The 19,509-nt window shown below is 47.6% G+C and overlaps 1 protein-coding gene and 1 long non-coding RNA gene across 9 annotated transcripts in view; one reads left to right on the top strand and one right to left on the bottom strand.

Annotated features, from left to right (window-relative positions):
* LOC142158614 (uncharacterized) overlaps positions 1 to 19,509 on the top strand; it is a 183,368-nt gene that overhangs the window by 29,806 nt on the left and 134,053 nt on the right. The window lies entirely within an intron of this gene.
* LOC142158612 (uncharacterized) overlaps positions 1 to 19,509 on the bottom strand; it is a 220,247-nt gene that overhangs the window by 87,206 nt on the left and 113,532 nt on the right. For 5 of the 8 annotated variants that reach the window (XM_075212730.1, XM_075212735.1, XM_075212732.1 and 2 more), the window contains 9 exons: positions 13,943 to 14,050; positions 13,703 to 13,819; positions 13,526 to 13,621; positions 12,789 to 12,908; positions 12,551 to 12,664; positions 12,366 to 12,461; positions 11,869 to 11,988; positions 11,628 to 11,744; positions 11,440 to 11,535 (listed from right to left, as the gene is read on the bottom strand). In XM_075212730.1, the coding sequence (XP_075068831.1) occupies positions 11,440 to 11,535; positions 11,628 to 11,744; positions 11,869 to 11,988; positions 12,366 to 12,461; positions 12,551 to 12,664; positions 12,789 to 12,908; positions 13,526 to 13,621; positions 13,703 to 13,819; positions 13,943 to 14,050 (984 nt within the window). The remainder of the gene's footprint in view (positions 1 to 11,439; positions 11,536 to 11,627; positions 11,745 to 11,868; positions 11,989 to 12,365; positions 12,462 to 12,550; positions 12,665 to 12,788; positions 12,909 to 13,525; positions 13,622 to 13,702; positions 13,820 to 13,942; positions 14,051 to 19,509) is intronic. The other 3 variants (XM_075212734.1, XM_075212733.1, XM_075212736.1) reach the window with 3 other exon arrangements.

Raw genomic sequence — 19,509 nt, 5'->3', positions numbered from 1 at the left:
GGCGTCAGGTTTCTGAATGACCTTGCTGGCACTGATACTTTTTTTCAATTCTCTGATTTTCAGCAAATATTTACGATCCCTACTAAACTTTTTTATCAATACTTACAAATCCGTAACTTCCATAACACAGTTAAACGCCGACTCACTGCCCGCCCACTCACTTCCTTTGAGTACCTTTGCCTCCGTCAATCATCAACGGCTGGCCGAATATCTACCCTTTATTCTCAACTCTCCTTGGACGCAATAGATCAGAGAGACCCCCATGAATTGGCCTGGGAAAGGGACATTGGGGAAACTCTTGACCCCGATCATTGGAGTAAAATTTGTGAGAATGCTGCTTCTAGTTCCATATGTGTAAAAATCAAAGAAAAAGTCTACAAAGTTTTATATCGATGGTACTATGTGCCAACTCGCCTTAAAAAGATGTTACCTGATACCGCTGTTGGAGAAACTGCTCCCTGGAAGGGACATTCATCCACATTTGGTGGAATTGTCCAAAGCTGACTAACTTCAGGCTTGATATGAATAATTTGATAAATGCAATACTTCAGATTTCTGTACCTTTGGAGCCTAAATTTTTTCTCCTGCCACTAGGGATCCCTGGGGCTACACGCCATCAAAACAAACTCATTTGACACATTCTAACAGCGGCCACATGTCAACTTGCAGTGGACTGGAAACAGCCTAATTCTCCCTCTATTCAATCTATAACAGAGTTTGGCATATACAGCATATGGAATTTATGACCAGCATTCTTAACAACTCCTCCAAATCTTAACAAAATTTGGTGTCCTTGGTTATCCTTTTTCAACTTTTGCTCTCCCTTTTAACTATCAGCGACTAACCTGCTCCCCGTCTTATCTCTTAATAAACACAAGCCCTCCGTTCAATTTCTTTTTTCCCTTTCTCTCCTCACAGCTCTAGCCACGCCGTCTCTATTTCCCTCCCTCCTTCATACCCTCTCCCTCACTTCTTATACAAAATTCGCAGTCAAACGATACTGACATAATGGTGCTATTGTCTTATCTCTATTCTTTTGTTGTTGTTTTTTTTTTTAATATTATATATTTTACATTGTGGACATACACTGTATTAATTCTCCAAAATAAACATTTAAAAAAAAAAAAGAAAAAGAAAAAGAAAACAAACATTAAAAAAAATAAGGATGACTCAAGCAGCCATTAAACAAGCATTGGGGCACTTGAAAAAAATGAGGTTCCAGGCAGACATTAGGGGTATAAAGAGGAAGAATCTTACGCTTTAGCTGATAAATTTGAAGTGTCATCTCGCTACACACCCCAGTGTCTCCCATAGGATGAAGGAGGAGGGGGACAGAGGGCAGACCAGGAGGACAGATGGCAGAGGAGGAGGAGGACAGAGGGCAGACCGAGGGCAGAGGAGGAGGAGGACAGAGGGCAAAGGAGGGGGACAGAGGGCAGACCAGGAGGACAGATGGCAGAGGAGGAGGGGGACAGAGGGCAGACCAGGAGGACAGATGGCAGAGGAGGAGGGGGACAGAGGGCAGACCAGGAGGACAGATGGCAGAGGAGGAGGGGGACAGAGGGCAGAGGAGGAGGGGGACAGAGGGCAGACCAGGAGGACAGATGGCAGAGGAGGAGGGGGACAGATGGCAGAGGAGGAGGGGGACAGATGGCAGAGGAGGAGGGGGACAGATGGCAGAGGAGGAGGGGGACAGATGGCAGAGGAGGAGGGGGACAGATGGCAGAGGAGGAGGGGGACAGATGGCAGAGGAGGACAGAGAGCAGAGGAGGAGGACAGATGGCAGAGGAGGAGGACAGATGGCAGACCAGGAGGACAGAGAGCAGAGGAGGAGGACAGAGAGCAGAGGAGGAGGACAGATGGCAGACCAGGAGGACAGATGGCAGAGGAGGAGGACAGAGGGCAGAGGAGGGGGACAGAGGGCAGAGGAGGGGGACAGAGGGCAGAGGAGGAGGACAGAGGGCAGAGGAGGAGGACAGATGGCAGACCAGGAGGACAGAGAGCAGAGGAGGAGGACAGAGGAGGGGGGCAGAGGAGGAGGACAGAGAGCAGAGGAGGAGGAGGACAGATGGCAAACCAGGAGGACAGATGGCAGACCAGGAGGACAGAGAGCAGAGGAGGAGGACAGATGGCAGACCAGGAGGACAGAGGGCAGAGGAGGGGGACAGAGGGCAGAGGAGGAGGACAGATGGCAGACCAGGAGGACAGAGAGCAGAGGAGGGGGACAGAGGGCAGAGGAGGGGGACAGAGGGCAGAGGAGGACGACAGATGGCAGACCAGGAGGACAGAGAGCAGAGAAGGAGGGCAGAGGAGGGGGACAGAGGGCAAATCAGGAGGACAGAAGAGGGGGACAGAGGGCAGACCGAGGGGGACAGAGGGCAGACCGAGGGCGACAGAGGGCAGACCGAGGGCGACAGATGGCAGAGGAGAAGGGGGACAGAGAGCAGACCGAGGGCGACAGAGGGCAGACCGAGGGCGACAGAGGGCAGAGGAGGAGGGGGACAGAGGGCAGAGGAGGAGGAGGACAGAGGGCAGACCGAGGGCAGAGGAGGAGGAGGACAGATGGCAAAGGAGGAGGACAGAGGAGGAGGGGGACAGAGGGCAGACCGAGGGCGACAGATGGCAGAGGAGGAGGGGGACAGAGAGCAGACCGAGGGTGACAGAGGGCAGAGGAGGAGGGGGACAGAGGGCAGAGGAGGAGGGGGACAGAGGGCAGAGGAGGAGGACAGAGGGCAGACCGAGGGCAGAGGAGGAGGAGGACAGATGGCAAAGGAGGACGACAGAGGAGGAGGGGGACAGAGGGCAGACCAGGAGAACAGATGGCAGAGGAGGAGGGGGACAGAGGGCAGACCAGGAGGACAGATGGCAGAGGAGGAGGGGGACAGAGGGCAGACCAGGAGAGGACAGATGGCAGAGGAGGAGGGGGACAGATGGCAGAGGAGGAGGGGGACAGATGGCAGAGGAGGAGGGGGACAGATGGCAGAGGAGGAGGGGGACAGATGGCAGTGGAGGACAGAGAGCAGAGGAGGAGGACAGATGGCAGACCAGGAGGACAGATGGCAGACCAGGAGGACAGATGGCAGACCAGGAGGACAGATGGCAGAGGAGGAGGACAGATGGCAGACCAGGAGGACAGAGAGCAGAGGAGGAGGACAGAGGAGGGGGGCAGAGGAGGAGGACAGAGAGCAGAGGAGGAGGAGGACAGATGGCAAACCAGGAGGACAGATGGCAGAGGAGGAGGACAGATGGCAGACCAGGAGGACAGAGGGCAGACCAGGAGGACAGAGGGCAGAGGAGGGGGACAGAGGGCAGAGGAGGGGGACAGAGGGCAGAGGAGGGGGACAGAGGGCAGACCAGGAGGACAGAGAGCAGAGGAGGGGGACAGAGGGCAGAGGAGGAGGACAGATGGCAGACCAGGAGGACAGAGAGCAGAGAAGGAGGGCAGAGGAGGGGAACAGAGGGCAAATCAGGAGGACAGAGGAGGGGGACAGAGGGCAGAGGAAGAGGGCAGAGGAGGAGGACAGAGAGCAGAGGAGGAGGACAGAGAGCAGAGGAGGAGGACAGAGAGCAGAGGAGGAGGACAGAGAGCAGAGGAGGAGGACAGAGAGCAGAGGAGGAGGGCAGAGGAAGGGGCCAGCGTGACAGAGGGCAGAGGAGGGGCCCAGCGTGACAGAGGGCAGAGGAGGGGCCCAGCGTGACAGAGGGCAGAGGAGGGGCCCAGCGTGACAGAGGGCAGAGGAGGGGCCCAGCGTGACAGAGGGCAGAGGAGGGGCCCAGCGTGACAGAGGGCAGAGGAGGGGCCCAGCGTGACAGAGGGCAGAGGAGGGGCCCAGCGTGACAGAGGGCAGAGGAGGGGCCCAGCGTGACAGAGGGCAGAGGAGGGGCCCAGCGTGACAGAGGGCAGAGGAGGGGCCCAGCGTGACAGAGGGCAGAGGAGGGGCCCAGCGTGACAGAGGGCAGAGGAGGGGCCCAGCGTGACAGAGGGCAGAGGAGGGGCCCAGCGTGACAGAGGGCAGAGGAGGGGCCCAGCGTGACAGAGGGCAGAGGAGGGGCCCAGCGTGACAGAGGGCAGAGGAGGGGCCCAGCGTGACAGAGGGCAGAGGAGGGGCCCAGCGTGACAGAGGGCAGAGGAGGGGCCCAGCGTGACAGAGGGCAGAGGAGGGGCCCAGCGTGACAGAGGGCAGAGGAGGGGCCCAGCGTGACAGAGGGCAGAGGAGGGGCCCAGCGTGACAGAGGGCAGAGGAGGGGCCCAGCGTGACAGAGGGCAGAGGAGGGGCCCAGCGTGACAGAGGGCAGAGGAGGGGCCCAGCGTGACAGAGGGCAGAGGAGGGGCCCAGCGTGACAGAGGGCAGAGGAGGGGGCCAGCGTGACAGAGGGCAGAGGAGGGGGCCAGCGTGACAGAGGGCAGAGGAGGGGGCCAGCGTGACAGAGGGCAGAGGAGGGGGCCAGCGTGACAGAGGGCAGAGGAGGGGGCCAGCGTGACAGAGGGCAGAGGAGGGGGCCAGCGTGACAGAGGGCAGAGGAGGGGGCCAGCGTGACAGAGGGCAGAGGAGGGGGCCAGCGTGACAGAGGGCAGAGGAGGGGGCCAGCGTGACAGAGGGCAGAGGAGGGGGCCAGCGTGACAGAGGGCAGAGGAGGGGGCCAGCGTGAGAGAGGGCAGTGTGCCTGGATGCAGAGGGGGCAGTGTGCCTGGTTGCAGCGGGGGTAGTGTGCCTGCATGCAGAGGGGGCAGTGTGCCTGGATGCAGAGGGGCATTTTTGCATACAACTAAATAAGTATTTCTGTCGTGACCTAAATACTTATTACAACTTTTTGACCCCACTACCTCTAAAACAGGACTGTTCAGTTATTATTTTGGAGGGGTGCCTTGAAAAAATTTGGAGACTCTAAGGGTGCCGCGAACTGCAAAAGTTTGGGAACCACTGCATTAACAACATGTTGGCTAAGTCTGAAACAGGACACTGCTTGTTTTTAGAGCTAGCTGTGGTTTCTGTAACAGAACTATTATTATTTTCAGGATATTTATTGCATGAATTATTCAGTGTGCACACAAAAATATTTCAATGTAATTCACTTGCTAAAGCAAGAAATAAAACAAAAAAACAAAAACAAAAAACACATTAGGCTCATTCAAGTTGTCACTAAAATAAATGTATGAAATTGATCTCGTTCAATTATTCTCACTTTTACTATAATCCTGCAAGAAAATTGGGCATCTACTGCTACTATTAGGACAAAACAACCATTTCCTAATTTTTTTCTAAATACCCACCACCCTATTAAAGCCGCTCTCCTAACACTCCTAAAAAGCACCTGACCAGTGATTATATAGTAACAATATATAAAATACAACAAAAATAAATGTAAAAATAAATTAACTTGTGTTCGAGGACCTGATGCAACAAGAAAAATAGTAAGATTTTTACTCACCGTAAAATCCATTTCTCTGACTCCATTGGAGGACACTGCGAGACATTGGGGTATAGTAGTGGGTCAGGAGTCTTTGTCACTTTATCTACTAGTAGATCTTTGCTCTCCTACCCTACTATGCCCCTCCTCTCCTGTGAATTCCTCAGTTTTGACTAACCAAGCGTGAGAGGAAAGGAGGAGATAATACCTGGAAGGTCTTAAATTATAGAAACATATGATAATACTTTTCACACACAGAACTATATACAGAGCAAGGGAGGGTGCGCAGTGTCCCCCAATGGAGTCAGAGAAATAGATTTTACAGTAAGTAAAAATCTTATTTTATCTTTCCTGCCACTGGGGGACACTGCAAGACATTGGGGATATACCAAAGCTTCCTCAAGGGAGTGATTGCTCTGGACCAGCTGCGCGTAAAATTCTGCGGCCAAAGCTTGCATCGGCCGACGCGAAGCCTTGTAACCTGTAAAACCTGGTGAAGGTGTGGACAGAGGACCATGTCGCCGCTCTACACAACTGTTCCACCGACGCGCCGTGTCTAGCTGCCCAAGAGGCGCCTACTGCTCTGGTAGAATGCACCTTTAACCTTTGCGGGACGGGCTGCGAGGCCGTGATGTAGGCCTCTCGAATTGTGGATGTAATCCAGCGGGCAATTGATTGCCTTGAAGCTGGCCATCCCATTTTTTGGGTCTCATAGAGGACAAATAGATCTGTGGTCTTTCTAAAAGGAGCCGTGCGGTCTACATAACACTGTAGTGCTCGGACTACATCAAGTAATTGTAAAGCCTCCTCTTGGGAATCTTTGCTGGCCTTGAACGCCGGAACCACAATCTCTTGGTTCAGGTGGAATCTGGAAACTACCTTAGGGCTGAACGAGGACTTTGTGCGAAGTACCGCCCTGTCTGAATGGAAAATGAGAAACGGGGGGGTCACAGCGAAGCGCCCCTAGTTCCGACACTCTACGCGCTGACGCTAGAGCCAAGAGGAATGCTGTTTTCCAAGTGAGGTGCCTCAATCTTACCGAGTGTAAAAGTTCAAACGGGGACTTGGCGAGGGCCCCAAGGACCAAGTTGAGGTCCCAAGGCTCTACTGGAAGACAAAATGGGGGCTGTATGTGTAGAATCCCCTGAAGAAACGTTTTAATGTCTGTGTAGTCTGCTATCTTGTTCTGAAAGAATACGGACAGAGCAGATACCTGTTCCTTGAGCGACCCTAGGCGGAGGCCCTTACCTAGGCCGTCCTGTGAGAAGTCTAGTAAGCGGGAGAGGTGAAATTTGGAAGTGTGGAATCCCTTAGATTGCACCACATAATATATGCCTTCCAAACCCTGTAGTATATCGAAGACGATGAAGGCTTTCTGGCCCTGATAATGGTTGCAATTACCTGCTGTGAGAGCCCCCTAGCTTTGAGTATTAGGGTCTCCGTAGCCACGCCGTCAAAGCTAACCGATCTAAACCTTGGTAGAGGAAAGGACCCTGAATCAGAAGATCTGTTCGCATGGGAAGGCGGAATGGAGGGGCTGCTGCCAGCCCCAGAAGGTCTGTGAACCACGCTCTGCGTGGCCAATACGGGGCTATTAGAATAGCAGACACCGGCTCTCTTTTTAACTTCTTTAGCACCCGAGCCAGCATGGGGATGTGGAACCTCCATGGGGTCGTCATGGCATCTGTGAGCTCTGCTCCTGGGTCTCGTGCCTTTGCACCATATCGCGTGACCTGATGGTTTAGTCTGGATGCCATCAGGTCGATCTCTGGTGTGCCCCAGCGATTCACCAGAAGTGAGAATACCTGCCTGTTTAGGGCCCATTCTCCTGGGTGGAGTCTCTGCCTGCTGAGGAAGTCGGCTTCCCAATTTTATACCCGGTATGAAGATTGACGAAATCTTGGGAACATAAAGCTCCGCCCATGTAATTATCAGTTCCGCCTCTCGCATTGCCGCTGAACTGCGACCACCGCCCTGGTGATTTATGTAGGCTACCGTGGTGGCATTGTCTGATTGTACCTGTATGGGCTTTCCTGTCAGGAATCTTTGGGCTCTTGTCAGAGAATTGTATACTGCTCTGAGCTCTAGTATGTTTATCGGTAGTTTAGCTTCTTGACGGGACTAGAGCCCACGCAGCCTCAGGTGTCCTGTTACGCCCCCCCCCCCCCACCCTGACAGACTTGCGTCCGTTGTGACGAGTGTCCAAGACCAGGTCTGTAGGGATTGGCCCTTCTTCAGGATGTTCCCGGATGTCCACCGAGCAAGGGATAGCTTTCTGCGTGTGGACAGGCGAATGATCTGCCTCTCTAAATGGCTGTGAGATCCTGACCACTTGTGCAAGATCTCTGTCTGAAGTGGGCGGGACTGAAATTGTGCGAATGGGACTGATTCGAATGCCGAAACCATTGTTCCCAGGAGTTTCATGCAACTGAGGATAGAGACCCTTTTCTTTGCTAGGAGGGCTTTGGCTTTCCAGCGCAGTGCTAAAGCCTTGTCCTCCGGGAGATATATTCTTTGGGTCTGAGTATCGAATATTAGGCCCAGGAGACGCATTTGTTGCGCTGGAGCTAGCGACGACTTTGGTATGTTCAACACCCAGCCGTGACTCTGAACAAATTTCTTTGTGGTTTCTATCTGCTGTGATAAGAGAACTGCTGACGGGGCCTTCAAGAGAAGGTCGTCGAGGTAGGAGATAATCGTAATTCCCTTCTGGTGCAATAGACCCGCCATGGTCGCCATGACCTTGGTATATACCCTGGGTGCCGTTGCTAGGCCGAAAGGGAGGGCCCTGAACTGAAAATGTGCCTCTCCTACCGCAAAGCGTAGAAGGCACTGGTGTCCCCTCCATATTGGGACATGCAGGTAGGCATCCTTGATGTCTATGGATGCTAGGAATTCCCCTTGTTCTATACTTGCTATTACTGAACGCAGGGATTCCATGCAAAATTTCTGTATCTTTAGTTGTTTGTTTAGCAACTGGAGATTTAGAATGGGCCTGAAGGTGGCATCTGGCTTTGGTACGAGGAAAAGGTTTGAGTAAAACCCTCTCCCCCTCTCCAGGAGGGGTACTTGTACTATTACCTGTGCTGCCAGCAGTCTCTGGATGGCCTCTTGGAGCGCCCTGCACTTTATTGGACAAACGGGGAGGGGGTGCGGAAGAATCTTTGTCTGGGGGACTGGGCTAAATCTGACGTAGACTCGGGACACTATTCCTCGAATCCAGAGATCCGTTGTGGACGCCCACCTTTGATCTCTGAAATGAAGGAGTCGTGCACCAACCTCTATCTCCCCCAGAGGAGCCCTGTCAAGCGGAGTTCTATTCCGCTGGGCGCGAGGATCCCCTTCTAGTTGCGCCCCTGTCCCCTCTGCTGTTACTCTAGAAGCTGCGAAGTGGCCTCTTGGAGGGGCCCCACCACCTCGGGCAAAGTTCCGAAAGGACGAAATCTGCCCTGGCGGGGTCTATTGATTACTGTCGGGAGAGCAGTGCGCTTTCCCCCCGTAGTTTCGTGAATCACTCTCTCGAGCTCTGAGCCGAAGAGAGTTACGCCATCAAAGGGTAAATTTTCTAGTGCTCTCTTGGAATCGGCATCTACTGCCCACGACCGTAGCCATAGGCTACGGCGAGCCGCTAGCACAAGAGCCAAGGACCTAGCATTAACAGATACGGTGTCTCTGTGGGCATTTGCTACATACTCAGATGTCTCTAGTACGTGTTCTGCTAACTCTAAAAGCTCCGTGCGAGGAGTGCTGTCTTTAAGGCCTCTAATCAAATCCTCAGTCTATAGCTGAATGGCTTTGATGGCCCACGCTCCGGCCATATTTGGTCTAAACAAACTGCCAATTGCAGTGTATGCTGAGCAGAGTGATAAGTCGCACTTCTTATAAGTGTGATCCTTAAGGGTTATCCGCTCTTGAACGAGAATGGCTGAGGATGACGCTAGGCGTGCTACTGGCGTGTCTACCCTAGGTAAGGGTTCGCATTTTACCTCGTCCTCTGGTGGTAAGGGGTAAAGTGATTTGAATCTGGCCGGCATCATAAACTGTTTACTGGGCTTTTGCTAGGCTTCAGTTATAATCTCCAGCATTTCTGGTGAATGTGGGAATGCTAACTGTGCTAAAATGAGACTATCCACACTATTTGCCGAGGCCGCATCATAGTCATGGTGGTCCTCACCCTCTGGGTCTAACTCTAACTCCCCTTCCTCTGCTGAGGAGAGGTCTGATTCCTGATCCTGGTCTTGAACCGTATCAGAGATAATTCTCTTGCCCCTAAGAGTAATAGCCATTAATCTATTCTCCTTGAGGGCTGCCCCTGTCTGTGGGGCTGTGTTCTCGTCACCTTGACTGTGTGTGATGGTGAGTGGAGTAGAGCTATCACGCACCTCTGCTACCCGCAGCATGGCGTTAGCAAGTCTTTCCATGGTTGATGAGAAGGATTGTAGCCAAAGCGGTTCTTCCACTGCTGTACACACCTCCTGGGTTGAACCCTTTCGCGCCTGGGCGTCAGCGGTACAGGCTGCGCAGAGGGCATTTCGGTCTGTCTGTCCAACTGAAAATTTAGTATTACATTTGGCACAGGTATAATACAACGCAGAAGCTACAGAGTGTCCCTTGCTTTTTGCTGTCCCCTTCTCAGCCATTGTCGTTTCTTAAGTAAATTAAGATAATACAATCTGTGTTTAAGAAATCTAGATAACTGATGGCTGTTAGACTAGGAAATCTACCGAGACTCTATACTAGGTAGTCCTAGACTATCAAAGCACCCCTCCTCTAAGCATATAATGTACAGTGCTGTCTGTGAAAGGACACAAATGCAATAAAATAACAGTCCCATAATAACTAAAAAAAACCTTCGTTTGAATGCTTAATAGGCACCAGCCTGTAACGATAGCCGAATGTCTAGTACTGCAGCAGAGGAGAGGTAGAGTAGGAGAGTCAGGCGGCATTGCTCCGGTGGTGTCCCTGTGTTTCCACGTGCAGGTTGAGTCCTGATTGTTGCCGGAAATGACTGGGAGGAACGAAGTGTGTCTGTAACTCCTCCTCCTCCTGTTCCTATGTTGCCGCCGACTTCCTGTTCTCCTGCGATAGTGCCTCCTTCAATATGGCCACTGTGTTCGCTCGGCGCACGCTATGTTAATTATCCCAGGTGCGTGCGCCGTGTACTGCATCCTCTCTCACCTCCTAAGGAGTGTGAGCGATACTTTCAGTCCCCCTTCTGCTCGTTGTTGAGGGAATTGAGCGGGGACCTGCCGGCATGAAAAGCGGTCCGGGAGGAGAGGCGGATGCAGCTTCACTCCCTTGTCCGCTAGCGGGGCCGGGGCTGCGGGATCGAGTGATCCCTATTACTGCGCTCTCCACAATGTGCCCATTATCTGTAGTTTGGCCTGAATTAAATTGTGGTGCCCCAAATTGCCCCCTGTAGTTCGTTTCTAGGGGGGATGCCGACAGAGGTGCCAGTAAGTGAGCCTCAGCTGCTTCTTACCTTATGCGGGACCCGGAGTGAGCAGAGCCAAGTCTTGTTCACTCACTTGGGTCTTGAGATAGAGTCCCGCGATGCACCTATAGGGAAATAAAAATGTGAAAAAGCTAAAGCTAACTCGGTATAGACAGGAGCCCATACCCTAGTGACCTTTGCTCTTAGTCACTTTAAAGAAACTGAGGAATTCACAGGAGAGGAGGGGCATAGTAGGGGAGGAGAGCAAAGATCTATTAGTAGATAAAGTGACAAAGACTCTTGGACCCACTACTATACCCCAATGTCTCGCAGTGTCCCCCAATGGCAGGAAAGAGAAAAAACCATTACATAAAAATCCTTGCTTAAGAGCAAATTATATAAAATAGAAATACTCCGTTGAAGAGTCTGTTGTTGTACTTCAGTCTACTAACAGAATCACAAAACTTCTTGCCGTGTAGAGCATCTTCTATTTTCTTTTTTCGCATCCTTCCTCAATATCTCTTATCTCCAGATTGGTCACACCACACAAAGCCCTCTGTATTTAAGACTGATAAAGTGGGGAAAACAGCAATTACCTTGTGGTCTATCTGGTCTTGATGCACTATTAGGTGCTTCATTATCAACTTTTAAAGCTGGAACCTTCTGGCTTTGGTTGTCAAATGTTGAAGAGTCTGTAAAGATTTTCAAATACAATTCATAATGAAGCAAAAAAAAAAAAAAAGACCAAAAACAAAACCTCAGACAAATATTTATTTAGAAGTACCTTGGGGAACACTTGTTGGTGACCTACAAGACACTAGTTGTTTTGTTTCAGTGGGAGGTCCTGCTTTATCAAACTGTGAAACAGGAGATTCCTGTTTATTGCTTTCATTCTCATGATCTGTGCAATAAATGAGAATTCAGTATAAAACAGGGATTGTTTAAAAAGAAAACAACCAAATCCTGTGAAATTAAATCAGGAAACCTGTCTCATTCACAATGTTTTTATATCTGAAAACAAATACCTGGTTGTATTTCAGCTGCAGAGTGTGTTGGGAATGGAGAAGAAGATGATTGAGTAGAGGAGCCAAGAACTTGTGACTTGGAAACAAGAGACTGCTTGTCTTTAGAGTCAGTTGTGGTTTCTGTAACAAAAATGTGCATAATTCATTTACCAAAATGCTGAACATTATAGAGTGTGTACACATTATGTAACAATGTGTAAAGCACAATAAAAATTGATTTAAAATAAATGAACCTGTGTCCATGGATCTGATGCAACAATTTATTATTCACATAAAAACAAAATACTATTACATAAAAATCCTCTCTCAAGAGCAAATTATATAAAAATAAATACTCCTTATGACTTGCACTTCAGCACAACTTTGATTCCAGTGCATAGCATGTTTTTTTTTTTTTCTTTTTCGCATCCTTCCACAAACTCTCTCATCTCTAGATTGGTCACACAACACACATCCCACTGCCGTCCTCCCCACATTAGTAATATCAATACAATTACCCTGTGGACTGTCTGGTCTTGATGCACTAGTAGGTGCTTCATTACAAACTTTAAAAGCTGGAACTTTCTGGCTTTGGTTGTCGATTGTTGAAGAGTCTGTAAATATTTTCAAATAAAATTTGTAACGAAGTCCAAAAAAAAGACCAAAAACAAAACCTTGTAAAAAACTATTTCCTTAGAAGTACCTTGGGGAACACTTGTTGGTGACCTACAAGACACTAGTTTTGTTTCAGTGGGAGGTCCTGCTTTATCAAACTGTGAAACAGGAGATTCATGTTTATTGCTTTCATTCTCAGGATCTGTGCAATAAATGAGAATTCAGTATAAATCAGGGATTGTTTAAAAAGAAAACCACCAAATCCTGTGAAAATAAATCAGGAAACCTGTCTCATTCACAATGTTTTTATATCTGAAAACTAATACCTGGTTGTATTTCAGCTGCAGAGTGTGTTGGGAATGGAGAAGAAGTTGATTGAGTAGAGGAGCCAAGAACTTGTGACTTGGAAACAGGACACTGCTCGTTTTTAGAGTTAGTTGTGGTTTCTGTAACAAAAATGTGCATAATTCATTTACCAAAATGCTGAACATTATAGAGTGTGTACACAGAAAGTATAAAAAAAAAAAAAAAAAAAAAAGATAAAGAACAGTTCGGCATCAACTACTACTATGAGAGCAGAACAAGCATTTCTTAAACCTCATCTTAATCTAAAATAAAAAAACCTCCCTACCAAATGCACTCCCAGCGACACTGATACTGCAACAGGTATAAAAAGGAGGCTGCACTCCTCATAACAAGCACCAGACAAGCCAGTCACAGAAATACATGGCTTAACCTGATCAGTGATTATGTAACAATGTATAAAGCACAATAAAAATAGATTTAAAATAAAATAACCTGTGTCCATGGATCTGATGCAACAATTTACTATTCACATACAAACAATAAAATACTATTACATAAAAGTCCTCTCTCAAGACCAAACTATATAAAAATAAATACTCCTTATGACTTGCACTTCAGCACAACTTTGATTCCAGTGCATAGCATGTTTTTTTTTTTTTCCTTTTCGCATCCTTCCACAAACTCTCATCTCTAGATTGGTCACACAACACACATCCCACTGCCGTCCTCCCCACATTAGTAATATCAATACAATTACCCCGTGGACTGTCTGGTCTTAATGCAGTAGTAGGTGCTTCATTACAAACTTTAAAAGCTGGAACTTTCTGGCTTTGGTTGTCGATTGTTGAAGAGTCTGTAAATGTTTTCAAATAAAATTTGTAACGAAGTTCCAAAAAAAAGACCAAAAACAAAACCTCAGACAAATATTTCTTACCTTGGGGAACACTTGATGGTGACCTACAAGACACTAGTTGTTTTGTTTCAGTGGGAGGTCCTGCTTTATCAAACTGTGAAACAGGAGATTCCTGTTTATTGCTTTCATTTTCTGGATCTGTGCATAAATGAGAATTAATTTAGTATAAACGGGACTTTTTAAAAGAAATCCTTTAAATTTGAAAAAAAAGAAAATCAGTTTCATATCCAAACATGTTTTCTAAGCATTGAAACCAAATACCTAAATGTATTTCAGCTGCAGAGTGTGTTGGGAATGGAGAAGATGATTGAGTAGAGGAGTCAAAAACTTGTGGCTGGGAAACAGGACACTGCTCATTAGTTGTGGTTTCTGTAAGATAAATGTGCATAATTCATTTAGCAAAATGCTGAACATAATAAAGTATGTACTCAAAGAGTTAAAAGATGTCTGTCTTTCACTTGCAAAAGAAAAATAAGAAAAAAAACCATGAACAATATTCTGTGTACTAGCTTTCAGAAAATTATGATTAAAACATTTTTTTTTTCACTTAACGGGGTTGACAGAGGAAGAAGTCCAAAGGCGACTGAAGAATATTAAGATAAATAAAGCTCCAGGTCCAGATGACATACACCCAAGGGTTCTTATGGAGCTAAACTCTGAAATAGCTAGGCCGCTATTCTTAATTTTCATAAATTCAATCTCATCAGGCTCAGTACCAAGGGACTGGCGAATAGCAGATGTGGTGCCATTGTTTAAAAAGGGGACAATGTCACAACCAGGGAATTATAGACCTGTAAGCCTGACATCAATAGTGGGGAAACTACTGGAAGGTATATTAAGGGATAGTATTCAGGATTACTTGGTGCGCAATAAGATTATTAGTGGGCATCAGCATGGATTTGTGAGGAATAGGTCATGTCAAACTAATCTAATTAGTTTCTGTGAGGATGTTAGTGGGAACTTAGACCAGGGCAGCACAGTAGATGTGGTCTACTTATATTTTGCAAAGGCCTTTGATACAGTGCCACACAAGAGGTTGGTTTTTAAAATAAGGAAACTGGGTATAGGAAAGAGGATTTTTACTCACCGTAAAATCAATTTCTCTTACTACACTGGGGGACACTGCGTTACCTTGGGGTATAGTAGGTGGGACTGGAGTTAGGCACTTATAAACTTGTTTGTTCCCCTGACTCCTCCCCCATTATGCCCCTCCTCTGTAGCTGACTTCAGTTTTGTATAACCAAGCCAGGAAGATAGAAGAAGCAATTTAAAAAGCAACACCAAAGATAGCACTACTTTCAGAGGAAGGGAGGGCGCGCAGTGTCCCCCAGTGTAGTAAGAGAAATTGATTTTACGGTGAGTAAAAATCCTCTTTTCTCTATCCTACCACTGGGGGACACTGCGTTACCTTGGGGAGCTACCAAAGCTGTGTCCAAGGGAGGGGCATGCTCTGGAACGGCTGTGTGCAATGTTTTGTGTTCAAAACCCTGCATTTGTGAATGCAAAGGCATGCAACAAAGAAACAATACAGCAGCAGAAACAGACACTGCCACTCTGTACAACAGCGCCATTGAATGACGCTTTTGTGGCGCACAAAAAGCTGCAACCCTCCTGGAAAGTGCACTGTAAAAGTCACTGGAACCTGCAGAGAGGTACAGACAGAATGTTGGTCGTGATGCAGTGGCAAGAGACCACCTAGACCCTGTCCCCCCTACGCTCTTTAACTTTAGAGAGGCTAAATGGCCATTAAATTCCTAACAGGAACTGTGCGAACAAGAGCACAAACTATCTCCCGTCGGAGAAACTTTACACAAAAAGAAGAGGCACAAGAATGATGAACTACAATCTCTGTGTCAGTGGAATGCAGGCACTAATTGTCATAACCAATAATGTCTCGTACAACGCGCCACTAAGTTTCTGATAAAGAGAATGAGGAAGAGCCATACACACTCTCGCCCCAGATCCCCTACGAGATGTGACATCCAAGAGAACAGCCTGCATTGAGCCAACAACTCAATCCACTCAATAATATACAAAGGATCACCATATACACTGATGCAACAGCTTAAGCCACTCAGTGATATCTAAGGGAGCACTGATACAGTGCTTAAACCATTCAGAGATAAACAAGGGAGCACTCATTCCAAGAGCTAAACGGCCTAATTAACTCAGCGATATCTGAGGGAGCACTCATATAGAGAGCTAACAACATAAGCCCGACATATATACCAGGAAGCACTCATACCATGAGCTAACAGCTTAACTAATTCAGAGTGTCACCGGAGGCCAAAGCAAGCCTCCTGATGACGAGAACTAGACTCCCTGGAAATCTACAACCAACCAAAGGTGGGCTGAGCATAAAGAAACCGCTTAAGCAAAACAACCTTCCGCTGAGCTAGACAGAGAGCCACGGAAGCTGCACGCTGAAAGAAGAAGGGCGTAGACCCAATAAAAGCCAGCTGGTAAAGAAAACCTTTTAAAGATTCCTGAGTGGGACGTGTGAAGTTCTAGGAATTTACACCAATCGAATACAGTTTATAGCCCAAAGAAAACAGCTGAGGAAGAATCTCTACGACTGAATAGAAGGTAGCAACCATCCCCCTGCAAGGATTCTCTATCCGAAAAGGTTAGCCATCCGACGCCACAGCGTCAAACCAGATGATGAAAACAAAAAGAGCCGAACTACGAGCCAACAACACAAGAACACTGCTTTGCGAGACATACGGCGGACCACCAGACTAGCTGGGATGCGCCCCCTCCTAGAAACTCTTGAACCCCCACGAGGAAATTTGACCTGTGAATCAACTGTACACCCCCTAAGTTCTAGGGAGACCCAACTTGGCTATGGACAAATCCACCTGAGGGTCATTAGATTGAGAGCCGATAGAGAAAACAGGTTAACATGTGAAAAGAACCTGGGCTCCCTCTTAGAGAGCCCTATGATCTAACCAGGAGAGCACAAAGGTATTACCCTGAGGTGACCCACTCTACCTGGTAAAGGATTGATTGCTAAGGCATTCGGCCCTCAATATTAATAAGTTGGTCTAGCATGGCCCATAGTATGGCACAAGGAACACCCCTCCGACCATACACAGATCGACCCCTATCCTGCATTAGGATACGGGAATTGCATAAGTGCTACAAATATGCAACAGCACTGCATTTTAAGACCGAATCTCTACAGGTTTTCTGACCCTCTGTACAAGAAGAACAACTGACTCACTAATAAAAAACAATGTGACTAAGCACCACCCGAAAGGTAAATTAGTGAATCAGGGCAAAGGGGTGCTATGCACGTCCAAAGCCATGAAAGCAGCATTCCTTGATGAGAATCTCCCTGTTGAGACATGGGAGATGTTACGAACAAGTAGAGCCAAAGATACAAGTAGAAACTTGGTATCCTATTTTGCAAAACAGAAACTCCTGATACTGAAAGGAAATTCTGCCAGGAGCAATTTGGAACTGTGTAGAAAAGAAATGAGCGTGTTCTTCGGTAGGAAGCTACTGAAAACCCCAAACTAGAAGATAAGGCATAAGCCAATGCTTCTAGCGTGGTAGAATAAACAAAGAGCTGGGTAGGCTCAAAGTGATCACCTGCGAACCCAATAATGCAGCCCTGCTGCTTGCTGAGAGGCTGCAAGTATAATGTTCTGGCTGAAAACGTCTAGCTGTAAGCTAAGCGTTGGGTGTAATAAATAACTTCCACCTCCGGGGAATGTCCATAAATCTATGGATGTTTACCTGATTTCCACAGCACATAAACTATAACCACCCCTGTAAGGCTAAGCCTGACTCGGAATGTGGCACCCTGACCTCAAATCACGGGATAACACTGAATATTATTTTTGTGCCACATAAATAATGTAGAACATATAAAACAGCGTGTTTATTACCCCTCAGGTAATTCCTCAGACATATTTGGAAAACTATATAATACTTGGGAACACAGGCTATACGTAGCAAAAGGGATTGTGTATATACACGGAACTCCCTTTACCAGACTTATGGAAAAAGTCCATCCACAGTCACCATTTGGATTATACAGATATGTATTCCCATATTAATGTACATCTGCCCAAAATATGTCACAGGAGGATAGGAAACTACCATATTGTCTAATAGGTAATCCTATAATATAAACAGCAGTCATAGGGTCCTGACTGTGTGGCAAACAGGCTGACAATCGTTTAAAAACAGAATTAAAAACAATACTACATTACCCAGTGAAGAGAGGCAGAAGTCTGGAACAGCATGCACTGATGTGTCTGCTCCGGATCCAAGATGGCCGATAATATATATATATATTATGGCTGCAGCTGCTGGAAGTGAGAACCGCCGCTCTGCCATGCCCAGGGTGCGTGCGGTCTTACTGACATCATCGCCTCCACAGAGCGCGATGCTTGTCCTTCTCCCCCGCTGCTGCTCGTTGTTTAGGGGCGGAGGAGGGGGAGGAGGTTGCCGGCAAGTCTGCGGGCGGGAAGGAGAGGCTGAGACACGCTCACTCCCGCCCCCGCCTGTTTAAACGTGGCCGCGGCCGTCTATAAGGCCGTTAATAAACCTACACGTGCCCCACATAAAGTTGCCTATAAAGGCATACTTTAAAATAAAACATGGCCTCGGCCGTCTATAAGGCCGTTAATAAACCTACACGTGCCCCACATAAAGTTGCCTATAAAGGCATACTTTAAAATAAAACATGGCCTCGCCCGTCTATAAGGCCGTTAATAAACATATCTGCACTACATAAAGATGCCTTTAAAAGGCATACTTTAAAATAAACAATGCTCGTTTTTTTCTAGGGGTAGACTGCCGGCAGAGGTGCGAGGGAAGCGTGCTGCTTACCTGCGCTGGAACTCAAAAGTGAAGAAATCCCGGGGACTTTCACTCCTCTGGGTCTTGGCATGGAGTCCAGCGCTGCACCTGAAAGGGAACAAAAATAAAAACAGGAAACCTACTGCTAAACTAAGTATAGGCAGGAGCCCATACAGAAGTGACCTTTCTCCAGAAGGCACTTACAACAACTGAAGTCAGCTACAGAGGGTGGCATAGTGGGGGAGGAGTCAGGGGAACAAACAAGTTTATAAGTGCCTAACTCCAGTTCCACCTACTATACCCCAAGGTAACGCAGTGTCCCCCAGTGGTAGGATAGAGAAAACATAATTTGTACTTGGATCAAAAACTGGTTAGAGAATAGGGAACAGAGAGTTGTGATAAATGGAACATTTTCTAATTGGTCAAAAGTGGAGTACCTCAAGGCTCCGTGCTGGGGCCACTCCTTTTTAATATATTTATTAATGACCTTGGTGATGGTTTAGAGAGTAAAGTTTCTATTTTTGCAGATGACACTAAACTCTGTAAGGTAATAAAATCAGAGCAAGATGTAGCTTCTCTACAGAGGGACTTAAATAAACTGGAGGATTGGGCGGCCAAATGGAATATGAGGTTTAACATAGATAAATGTAAGGTTATGCATTTAGGGATCAAAAACAAGAACGCAATCTATATATTAAATGGAATTAATTTAGGATTCTATAATGGAAAAGGATTTGGGAGTGTTCGTAGACAGTAGACTTACAATAGTGCTCAATGTCAAGCAGCAGCTGCAAGGCAAAATAAAGTATTGGCATGCATAAAAAAGGGGCATAGATGCAAAGGAAAACAGTGTAATTTTGCCACTGTATCAATCTTTGGTAAGACCTCATCTTGAATATGCAGTACAGTTCTGGGCACCGCTCTATAAAAAAGATAATTTGGAACTTGAAAGGGTTCAGAGAAGGACGACAAAATTGATAAAGGGTATGGAGTCATTACGTTATGAGGAAAGGTTA

The sequence above is a fragment of the Mixophyes fleayi genome, chromosome 5, assembly GCF_038048845.1.
Source record: "Mixophyes fleayi isolate aMixFle1 chromosome 5, aMixFle1.hap1, whole genome shotgun sequence".
Taxonomy (NCBI): Eukaryota; Metazoa; Chordata; class Amphibia; order Anura; family Limnodynastidae; genus Mixophyes; species Mixophyes fleayi.
This window is presented reverse-complemented; position numbering and strand designations above follow the sequence as displayed.